The sequence below is a fragment of the Pimephales promelas genome, chromosome 22 (genome assembly GCF_988280905.1).
Source record: "Pimephales promelas chromosome 22, fPimPro1.hap1.1, whole genome shotgun sequence".
Classification (NCBI taxonomy): domain Eukaryota; kingdom Metazoa; phylum Chordata; class Actinopteri; order Cypriniformes; family Leuciscidae; genus Pimephales; species Pimephales promelas.
In genome coordinates, this window is record NC_142790.1 from 512,021 (window position 1) to 524,427 (window position 12,407).

A 12,407-nucleotide genomic window follows, 5' to 3' on the forward strand; every position below is an offset into this window, starting at 1 on the left:
AGCATCAGATCCTCATATTAGAGTGATTTCTGGAGGATCATGTGACACTGAAGACTGGAGTGATGATGATAAATTCAGGAATAAATTACACTTTACTGTATATTCACATAGACCACAGCTGATTTACACTGGAGTAATATTACACTGTTTTACTGTATTTCTGATGAAATAAACACAGCTTTGGTGGGCAGAAGAGACTCTTTCAGAAACATCTTTTGAATGTCCAACAAATCATGTTCTTCTGATTCACATCCATGCCGTCAGCTCAATAAACGGTCCTGTCCCGAGAGTAGATGTGGATTTGCTCCCACAGGAGACGTGAGCTTGTAAACAGCGTCATTAACATATCATGGTGGTGTGTCGATCCCTGCACATTAAATCCTGGACGATTATGAAGTGACACACACTTCCGGAGGGATAGGGACCTCCACCCTCTCAGCCCTGAGCTGATCTGGGACCTGCTGAACACAGCGCTGGCGAACTCACGCGAGTGAAGCCCTGTGGCGCGGGTTTATGAGGTTGGCGGGTGTACACTTTACCTCATGAATGAAGGATGTGATAATGAGACGTTTCAGCAAGACTTTCCCTCATGTGATGGGAATCAGTTTGGCATCGGCCGTGTTTCCCCCCTGCGTGAGGTGTAGGCCTGAGAAATGCCAATAGTGGCTTTCTCCATTAAGCTTTTAACGGCCTGATCGCGTGATTAGCGCTCGGTGATGGGTTTGAGTCGAGGCAGGAGCCTGGATCCGGCTCAGACGAGCGTGTTTCGTGTGTTTGCGGGAGGCCGGTGTGTTATTACAGTGATACAGATCTGGGCCCGAACAGCACATTATCTGATTACTAATAACCCGATTCACTAAACATATTATGCGGCTGACAATTTATAAGGTGAATGTGAATCATATGTAAATTTATAATTTTTTGGTAAAAAAAGAGGCCTGAAGAGTCACCCATAAGCAGATGATTGGAGCATTTGAGCACCACATCCACCAATTCATAAAAACATAATATTGTCACGAACCGCCGGGAGATTGTGAAGGTGTTTCATACGACTGACTGACATACACAAACTCTCCTTCTACTCCGGTCAGATACGCCTGTGGACACGCGTCAGAGCTTCAGTTCTCCAACACACACACTTTAAACAGGACCGACCATCAAACATTCCCTGACGGTTACTCACTTCCTCCTGTAACTCTGTAATGTCGACTCGTACTGCGTTCAGTTGCAGTGAAGCTCGTGTCCTGTGTTTGTTAGCATACCTTCTGACCCCAGACCTGCTATTGTCCAGACACTTTCCACTGACTCATGTCAGCACGCCTATAAAGTGCACAACAGCAGCTGCGAACACCAACACCAACACCACAGAGTTCAGTCATGACATCGGAAATTACAATTCTTGCTTTTATGAAATATCGCAGTGTTTACTGTAAATGATTTATCGGTGCACATCATCATTATAGTGTTAATAATCCTGAATGAGAATCAGTTCCTCTTCAGCATCTCTTCTCTGATGACGAGGGCGGGGCTATAACCTGTCACTCACATGAGATCAGCCAATAGCAAACCACAACCATCCAATCACTTCCACACAGACACAATCAAGCCCCGCCCACATGTGTTCTCGTTCCAGAAGCGTTTCGCTCGATATACGACACAATAGAGGAGAGAACGCCAGCGCTGCAGTGTCAGTTCACGGCTAACCAATCGCTAATTCTCCAAAGTCGCTGAAACACATTATTCACAGTAAATAAAGCAGCGTACTGTCGGCTCTCGGGGAACACGCCTCTACAGACCGAACATCTTTGCAGAAGTCCAAAATCACTCCTATAGGAATAAACAGTAGCGGTAGTAAAACACCAACACCCAATAATCCTGTTCACGCAGACGATCGTTTCAGAGGTTAATCAAGATCGGTTCTGACCATAACACATTTTATAGTGCCAAAATATAATAAAAAATTTATAGCGGTTTCCACGCGCCTGGCGTACGTTTTCAATTGTTTTCAATGGGAGCGCCACGTTTTTTTAAACGCCATGAGCGTAACGAGGTGCCGAGTGTTTTCTTCACGCTGAAGCGCCGAGCGCCCGCCGTTTTCTACTGGTCTCTGAGAGTTGAAAAATGTTCAACTTTGGATAAAACGCAGCGCTCGTCACTGTCACTTCTTACCCAGCCGTCCAATCGCAGTGGAGGAGGGGCGGGGCTAAGACCACACCGACCAACTGTCACAACATTCTTTCTGTACAACGACAACACCCAGCAGATCTAACCCAACAACACGGATGAAAAATACATTTATGAAACAAATTATCTGCGAAATAATTTACAAGCAAACTGTGCTGCGGATATTCTGTATCATAGCAACGACACGTCTCAACGGACAAAACGCTCTCCAGCGCCACAGCTCGGCGTCTTCAGCAGAGCGTTTTCATCTACTATAATCGCTCTGGTGGACACACACCTTACACTCCTTAAACTGTACACTAGGGGACCATGATGACGAGCATAACCGATTGAAATAAAATGCTAATTGTGGCGTGTGTCGTAGTGCGTTTACGAAACAGCAGAGGCAGTGTTTGCTGGGATGAGTGCGCTGCGTGTTTCAGAGTGAAGCGAGGCAGTGTGTTCGTCCGCACGCGAGCGGCTCAATGTACACACACACACACACACTCATATCTGCCTCATCCGAGCCACTCCCAGGATAACCGGTTATCCGTGCCATCACTGTTCACACACTCTCTCTCTCTCTCTCTAACACACACACACACACTCTCCGGTCTCCTGCCAGTGAGGAAAGGATGAGACGTCTCCTGTTTGGACACTGTTGCACATTTCCTTTGATGGAGTTTTATCCGTCTAATATTTTCCAGGACTCGGAGTCGGACGTGTTGGAGTGGAGGAAGAAGAGTCGCCTCACGCCGTCAGTCCAAACCTTGAACAACACAGTGTTTCTGCGACATCATAATACACTTATGAAACATGCAGAAACACACATCTGACCGAACACACACACACACACACACAGGCACGTCAGTTTTCATGGGAGCGTCCGGAAATATTGGCCTTCACATTAATACAGCTGGCTTTAATTATTTGGTCTCTTAACTGGAGAAATGCAGACAGTCGATTCTGTTCTGCTCACGAATGGTGATCTCCATCCTCTGCTAATGCAAAGCCAAAGAATAAGAGGAAGTTGTTTTTACGATATGGTAAGAGTTTAGCAGGCTAATTACTTTCCGCTTAACATCACTAAATCAGTCCGAAATCCTGACGAGAAACCCTGAACAAACGTGATTGTGTGATCGTCAGACAAACTACAGCTAGAGTTTAAACATGAACCAAAACTTTGAGAAAGAAACAAGTGTTCTTACACCCGCTATTAGCAATAAATAAATAACAATTAATAATGGCTGAAAAGTTATAACCACCACAGTTGTTACTGCCACATAAAACACTTAAAATTAAGGCTTTTTTATATAAACAACCAATAAAAGGTTAGACTATTATAGTGGTTTATTAGTCTTAAAGCATCATACGTCTGGTGGAAGAACACTGCAGCCGGATCTACTTCTGTGACGAGTCACGCAGGAACTGTGTCCCTCCACAGCAAAACAGTTTGGGAAATAAATTCATGATGTACTCGCCTATCAAATACATCTTCTACATTTTGAACTGCAGCTTTAATAACTTGTCAGGATACGTTACAGCTAAATAAAGCTTTGTGGATCCATGGATCGCAATGATGGATCCATTATGAATCTTTAACATCCATTTTCACTAAGAAAAACATGGTTCATTTAAGAACTATCACATTTTGAAGAGAAGAAACCCCTCATCTGGCACTATAAGAATGCCTCGATTAATCAGGCTACAGCCATATACCAGCAGAGCCAGACTGACAGAGGATCAGATACTAAGATATAAAGCAGCCCAGCTCTCTGTGGATTATTAGGACACCATGACACAGAAAAGCCAAAGGGTAGATCTGGTCAGGATTTACCCAGAGAGTCTGAACCTCAAATCAGCATCTCATCCAACAAGATGTTGCCTTTCCCAGTACAGCGGTTTTCCCAGAAGAACTGAAGATCGGTCGAGAGCTGCTGGCCCTCAGGCTGTTTTCATGCGGCTTCACATGTTGAACAATTCTTCAACCGTAGGATCCATTACAGAAGGTCGGCCTTCCTTCCTGCGGTTAATGCAAGCTGTCAGCATCCACACTCGAGCCGATCCTGAAGTTACGGACTATAATACAAACTAAACAAGAACAGAGGAACCAAAGCTACAGGAAATCTCATCTGAATCTCTCTGAGCTGGGTCAAAGCTGGGTTAAAGCTGGAGATATGGAGCTGGGTTAAAGCTGGGTCGGTGTGGTATAAAGAGCTCTAGGGGAAATGTGTTTGAGTCCAGGTAGATTCTCCTCAATCACATTTAACCGGCACATTAAAAACCCCCAGCCATGAACCGAAGTGAAGCCGCCTCTGACACAGCAGGAGAACAAACAGTTTGAGCATCAAACAAACATTAGAATTAGAAAAGCAGCTGCGCTCACACAATACATTCACAGAAGGGTCGTTTCCGTGGCAACTGCTCTATTATTGTGTTTACAGCAGGAGATGGAAATATTTGTCCCAAATCAGTCCGTCTGCAGGATGATTCGTCTTTATATACTACAGTTCGTGTGAAACCTGAATCACAGAAGATCTCCGGAGAGCAATCTCTCTAGCATACTGTAGTTCACAGAAAACTAAACTTTTGTCATTCTCTTACTCACTTTATTCCAAACCTGTGTGAATTAGCGTTTTTTTTGTCCATACAACGAAAGGCAACAGGATCTAAAACAGCCTTAGACTTTGATTGATTGGACAATATATATATAAACATCTATCTTTGAGTCCCCCGTGCGATATGAAGGTGATGACAGAATCCGGCTGAACTGCCTGCATACGGTGTAATGTGTCAGACTTCAGCAGGAATTGCAGGGTTATTGAAGCCAAGCCATTCCTCAAAACATATTAGGTTGATCATGAACACAAACCGAGGTCAGGAATGCAGTTCTTTGGCAGTGAGAATGAACAGCTCTGCATTATTTTACAGATGGAGCACAATACAGCTTTTGTGGACATGATGTCATCCTTAGGGAAAGATAACTCCACCACTGGTCATAATGGCAGATTTGACCCAACAGGGGAACTGTGCCAACTATCTGTCACCTTCTGTGACCTTGAGCTCCTCATAAAACTATGAGCCTCACCTGCATACAGTACGTCTAAAACTGTTAAGGAGAACTATATAGCAACTTTCTGCATTAAATCAACAGAAAGATGTATGGACATCATAATAAATTATGAAGATGGCCAATCAAATCAAAGAGGGCGGGGCTTAACTGTGTGAAAGAGTATGTCCTAAAAATGTAATATCAACTGTTTTGCAACAGAAACTCCTGATAGCAAACTGACATTGAATCAACGTGGAAATATAAAACAACATTGTTTTGCTCATCGAATTAACGTTGAACCAACGTCAGACGCGTCATTCTTTCAAAACTAACGGAAAATCAACTTGAAATCAACGACTTGTTTCAACGTTATGAAAGCAAACCAATTTTCGATTTTCATTTAGCTTTGAAGAATGCCGCGTCTGACGTTGGTTCAACGTTAATTCGATGAGCAAAATCAATGTTGTTCAATGTCATGAGAGACGTCGTTTCCACGTTGATTCAATGTCAGTTTGCTGTCTGGGGTTAATTGTAATTGTAATCTTAATTGTAGATTTGATTTAATTTTCAATTTAAGTTTTGATTCGTTTTCACAAATCGAAGTCAGTCGAAGGTTGTTTCAAAGAATCGCTTCGAAAAACAGATTATTTCCCGTCATAACGGATCCCATGACGTCAGGTTCACACAGTTCAACAATAATTTAGAAACTTCAAACTTTACATTAAACAATAATACTAAACAATTTTTGCATCTCTTGGCTGAAAAAAATTGCTCACACATTTTTGGACGCTATAAAATGCTGAACCTCTTATTAAAATCAACTCTGTTTCGATTCAGTCAACTCTTAAACATTATATGTGTAACATTTCTGCTATTAAAGTAATGATCTTTTCGACCCATCAAATGTCCCTGTGCTCTTCCTAATCCTGTTGTCAAGCCAGAAAATCAGCGTTTGGTTCCTTTAGGACAGATTCAACAGACACGATTCATTCTCCGCTTCAGATCGGCACTGCGAATGCGAACCGGTTCGACAGATTCAGTAAGAGGATCCGACTCAAAAGAACGAGTCGTTTGCTAATCGGACATGCCCACCTCTAGCCGTCTTTCTGCAGCTTATACATTAGTGTAACACATGAGCCCAAATTAATGATGCTGTGCCATACCTGGGTGAAGGGAGAATGCGCGCGCAGGGGGACAGCTGACAGTGATGAAGATGAAGATCCTCCAGCTCCAGACTCTGCTGATCAGAAATAAAGATGAAGATGAGCTGAGGCCAGAGGATTCTCAGAATGAAGTGAATGAAATATGAAGCACATGCACAGGACAGGTCAGTCACCTGAGCACTGAGGCGCGTGCACGAGCCATGTCCGTGGTCCAGGAGGTGTTCGTGTCTCGTGTCCCGTCAGAGACTGTGATCACACACACAAACACACTCTCTCTCTCTCTCTCTGCTTTCGGACTGATCTAGAGCAGCTCCACGTGAACAAAGGCAGTCTCAGTTCGGACCCTGAAATACGACTCCGGCTCCTCCTCTCACACACACACACTCATTCAGACCTAACACACACATCATCTGTGACTCGTCGGCTCTTCTAGAGTGAGTCTGGCACAGCAGCTTGTGCTTCAAAAGAATAATTAGAGACACAAGTAAATGTTTATGGATATCATTGCATCAGTTGATAAAATATTAACCCATGTGTTTTTTGCAAACAAAACCTGCGGAAGCTTTACTCAAATCAAAATCATATTTTGTGTCTGTGTGTGTCTATTTTAGATGTAAATTCAATTTTTTTTAGTTAATCTGAAGTTATTAATCTATACAAAGTAAATTAATAAACGAAAATAATAAATGGGATAAACTCATGCTGAGTAAAGGGTAAAATGCTAATAGACCTATTATTATTTTTTATAGCTAGTATCTTCCCTACATTATTAATATTATTTAAAATAAAAAAGTAATAACCTTTTTTAAACCTTGGTTTGGTATAATATAAAGATCAATATTTAATTTTTTAAGAATTAAGAAATTTTAAAAATGAAGAAAGTTTGACTAAAATGAAGAATCAGTTGAGCGATGACTGCGAGTTAAAGACGTTTAAGAGTGAGGGATTGACAGATGGACATTATGAACACCATCATCATGATTCTCTTCTGCAAACATGTTCAATCATCATAAATCATGATGTCAGAGAATCATGTGAAGTCCTTCATCAAGATCTATTATCATGTGTGTGTCCAGAAGTCACGTGTGTGTTTGTGTCCAGAAGTCTCGTGTGCGTGTCGTGTCAAGAAGTCACACGTGTGTGTGTCCAAATGTCACGTGTGCGTATCCTGACGTCACATGTGTGTCCAGAAGTCACGTGTGTGTGTCCAGAAGTCACGTGTGTGTGTCCAGAAATCACGTGTGTGTCCAGAAGTCACGTGTGTGTGTGTCCAGAAATCACGTGTGTGTCCAGAAATCACGTGTGTGTGTCCAGAAGTCACGTGTGTGTGTCCAGAAGTCACGTGGGTGTGTCCAGAAATCACGTGTGTGTGTCCAAATGTCACGTGTGCGTATCCTGACGTCACATGTGTGTCCAGAAGTCACGTGTGTGTGTGTCCAGAAGTCACGTGTGTGTGTCCAGAAATCACGTGTGTGTGTGTCCAGAAATCATGTGTGTGTGTCCAGAAGTCACGTGTGTGTGTCCAGAAGTCACGTGTGTGTGTGTCCAGAAGTCATGTGTGTGTGTTCAGAAGTCAGGTGTGTGTGTCCAGAAGTCACGTGTGCGTATCCTGACGTCACGTGTGTCCAGAAGTCACGTGTGTGTGTCCAGAAGTCACGTGTGTGTTTCTGTCCAAATGTCACGTGTGTGTGTCCAGAAATCATGTGTGTGTGTCCAGAAGTCATGTGTGTATCCAGATGTCACATGTGCGAGGCTGGGCAATAATTCATATGATTTAGTTTGTATAATATCTGTCAATTTAAATCAAAGTTATGTAGTAATTGTCAGAGGATGTGTTAGCGAAGGACAGGGGTTTTCCAGGCGTTTCTCACTCCATCTACGGCAACAAACAGCAGATAAATGAGCCATAGCTTAAAGGACAACTCCGGCGCAAAATGAACCTTTGGTCTAATTACACATTGCTACCTAGTCAACCGTTATCTGAGATTTTTTTTCATGATTGCCGAATGTAAATAGTTTTATCTCTAAAAACAGTTTAGCCTATAACGCTAGTTCAATGCTAGTATATATGGCATAGAGTAATGACAAATAAAAATCGCTTGTTATTACCACTAACAAGGCTCAAAATAGCCCCACACCAAAACGACAGCATAAAAAGAGTCCCTACATTCAAACCGAAGCGTTGAGAACTTTGTCAGTGTCCATACAGTTTAATAAGAAGATATTTTATACACACAGTAAATTTCGCGAATACAGGAAGAAGCCATCTTTGAAAAATAGTCTCTACCAGTCGATCTACGAACGCCGATCCAAGTGCGCTGAACTGTGCAGAATCTCATATGATCCGCTGTTTCCAGAAGAAACACAAACACAAACCGTTTACTTGTCTTCAATATGTACACGTAGCCTATACTGTTCGCGCTCACCTTATCACCTTATTCACATCTCACCAGCGCACTTGGATCGGCGTTCGTAGATCGACTGGTAGAGACTATTTTTCCAAGATGGCTTCTTCCTGAATTCGCGAAATTTACTGTGTGTATAAAACATCTTCTTATTAAACTGTATGGACACTGACAAAGTTCTCAATGCTTCGGTTTGAATGTAGGGACTCTTTTTATGCTGTCGTTTTGGTGTGGGGCTATTTTGAGCCTTTTTAGTGGTAATAACAAGCGATTTTTATTTGTCATTACTCTATGCCCTATATACTAGCATTATACTAGCGTTATAGGCTAAACTGTTTTTAGAGATAAAACTATTTATATTCGGCAATCATGAAAACAAATCTCAGATAACGGTTGACTAGGTAACAATGTGTAATTAGACTAAAGGTTCATTTTGCGCCGGAGTTGTCCTTTAAACATAAATACATGTTTGTTAAAATATAACTTAATATGGAGCATCAAAAGGTAAGTAAGTAGTTAATGTTCTTTCTCATTCAAAACAAAAAGAACAGAAACCCAATAAAATGACCATAAAATAACTATATAATAATAATGCGCTGAATTCCAACAGATCTGAAGGTTTCAATAGCGAACGGACTGAAGCGACGAGGCCATTCTGTCACCGCAGCTCTCGTGGCAAACGCATCACAGTAAACCGCTCAAGGGGAGGTTATCTCGCCATATCACTACACTATCAGAAACAGCCAGCTGGGGGAAACGCTGTGTGTGTGTACATTACACTGGCTGATAACAGGCCTGAGAGCAAACAGGCGGATGGAAACATGGCAAATGATCCTGCACTGGTACACAACTTTAATTCAAAGCTTTCAGATGAGTTCAAAAGAACCGAACTGCAGCACACACACACACACACACACAGAGAGAGTCCCTAAGGAAGGATGATGTTTGGGTCGACTGTGGCTCGGGTTAGTCAGGGGAAAGGAGTCTGTCTCAGTGTAAGGAGAGACCTCGATCAAACACTGACTGGATGTCTCTCAGACTCGTTTACCTCTCGTCCATCATCACGCTGAGACAACAGTGAGATAACAGTGAGATTACAGTGAAATTACAGTGAAATTACATTCCTGTAGGCTACTGATATAGCGGCGTCACGGATCCTGATAAGTCACGCAACCCTGATCCTTGAGTGTTCGAGTGTTTCGTGTGTTCAAATTTTTCGAGAGTCTCGAGTGTTTCATGTGTTTTGGTTGTGACGTGTGGTTTGAGTGTTCGAGTGTTTCAAGTGTTTTGTGTGTTTTGAGTGTGTTGTGTGTTTTGTGTTTTGTGTCATGGATGCTGCTTGTCGGTTCCAGGTTAAAGTGTCTGTCTGCTAACTCGGCGCCGATCAACACTTGACTTGAGCTGCAAGTCATCGCATCTGCGACGCAGAACATCTGCAGGGACATTTTGCAATTACTGGCACAGTCTCATGGGTTTATTTCTCAAAAGCAACAAATATGTTGAGGCAGCTCCAACTATTTTCTCACTCTTAACACAAACATATATATATATATATATATATATATATATATATATATATATATGTTTAGTTCTGGACCCTGGCTGGAGTCAAAACCCTCCGTTTCTGAAAGTCTTCGAAACTAAATTTCCTTTTAATCATCAAACTATTTTGCTGAGCGCATGTGGCAAGGCCTTCTGGGATTGAGAAAGTAGGTTAACTTGCTGGAGGAACGATCTCCATGGCAATATGGTGTTGTTGTTTGAAAATACAGAGAAGAGGATCATGGGATTGAAGCTCCGGGTCCGGTGTGACTCAGTCCTGAGAATCTGATGCATTCTGTGACTCCACAGATCTGTATTGGGAAACACATTTTAAAGAGATGTTTTAGAGGTCATTCGGGTCATTTAAAAAAAAATGTAAAAAGAATTGTGTGAAAAAATAACATTAAAAGAATATACTTAAGTCACATTCAATTTCATTCATATCTGTCACAAGGCTTACAACAGACTAAATGAGAAACTTCAAACACAATATTAAATAAGAGTTAGAATAAACGCAGGTACAGTAACAGTAGACGGGACACGGACTTCCAAACACGGCTAATTAATTAAACACAGCTGAACCAACAAACTCATGATGATGGTAACCATGGAAACAAAGGAAGACAGAAAACGACTGAATACAAACTAAAAGTCCATGAATACTAAATACGACATTTTCGCATGTGAAAAAATAAATACAGCTTCACGTTATGTCAATCGCTCTTGCACACTACCTCCAAAACTTTCGTCCGTCATTAAAAAAAATCGATCAGATTTTCTGCGTTTTTCACATCCGTAGCAAGCAGTTTGAATGATGTTTGAGGGTGTTTTGACAATTCAGAGCCGCTGAATCACGAATATGAAAAAACGCATACGAAAATTTTGGACTCAGGGCCTTTACCTTCGATGAGCAGCAGACTTCTGCCCGACAGCCACGGTTACGTCACCAAGGGTGCACGTCTCTTTCACAAGCATACAAATGAAACTATGATGGCCTTCAAGACACAAGTGAAGACTTGAAAACAACAGCCGCCAATAATACTGACAATACATCGAGCAAATCCTAATCAATCATCGTTTGACTTCATCTGAAGCTGGAATCACGTGTGTGGCCGTTTAAGTGAGAGGCTTACTTTAGCTTCGGCCGACTCCTGTCGTGTGCTGAGATTACAACAGAGGAACTTGATGAGCTCAGTCTTTGATCAGACCACACACACACACACACACACACACACACACACACACACACACACACACACACACACACACACACACAGGCATTGTGTTCTCAGCTGCCACTGATTCAACAGAGAGCTTTACATCAGCGCTGACAGATCTTCCTCTCAAAGTTTACTGAAGAACTTTATTGATTTACTAATTTAGCTTGAACTATCCACAAGTTTCCTACGCCCCATGAGGCCTTGCGTCAAAAGTGGGCGCGACTTCCGGTTTGAAGTAAACAAGCGCTACTTGACATGCTTCACACTCGTTCATTCAACAGTTGACAGTCATTCAAGTTATGGCGATCCAAACTAGCTAACGATGTGGGAACACAACCTCAACGAAATTAAAAAGGGTGAAATAACAGTGCCTTTACCCTCCGCAGTAGATGATTTGGAGTATTATAATAACATTATTAATAATCAATACTGATCAAGGCATGTTGACAGACAGTTGTGCGAGCTGACAAACAATTAAAATAAAAAATACACACTTAGTCATTGTGCTTTGGAGTTTATTCAAAATTATAAATGAATGTGCTACTTGAATACATTAACTGGCACATTCGGTATTCTGCCAACACAGGCTTTGATGCTGAGTTTAGGTGTAACATCAGTAGAGAACAGCCAAACACATGCTGAGAGAGTTGATAGAATATTAAGATTTTAAACAAATGTACACAGGATGATTCGTTGTCTTTTGGGAGGTTGATGGAAACTTCAGTCGTTGGTAGGATCACTGTGATTTCGTTTTCAGCTTATCTTCAAAACAATCACGTTTAAGCCACTGAATTAGTTTAGTCCGGTTATACATACAACCGCGAACAGCGCATGTTGTCCCTGAGCTCCGTAACGACATCTC

General features: G+C 42.0%; 1 protein-coding gene across 1 annotated transcript in view; it reads right to left on the reverse strand.

The window, feature by feature from the left end:
• The window catches only part of col15a1a (collagen, type XV, alpha 1a), a 59,309-nt gene extending 51,649 nt beyond the window's left edge, over window positions 1–7,660 (reverse strand). The window contains exons 1-2 of the mRNA XM_089125942.1: window positions 6,552–7,660; window positions 6,379–6,455 (exon numbers count right to left, since the gene is read on the reverse strand). Of these exons, the coding sequence (XP_088982068.1) occupies window positions 6,379–6,455; window positions 6,552–6,580 (106 nt within the window). The 5' untranslated portion in view covers window positions 6,581–7,660. The remainder of the gene's footprint in view (window positions 1–6,378; window positions 6,456–6,551) is intronic.
• Between the last annotated feature and the right edge of the window lie 4,747 nt (window positions 7,661–12,407).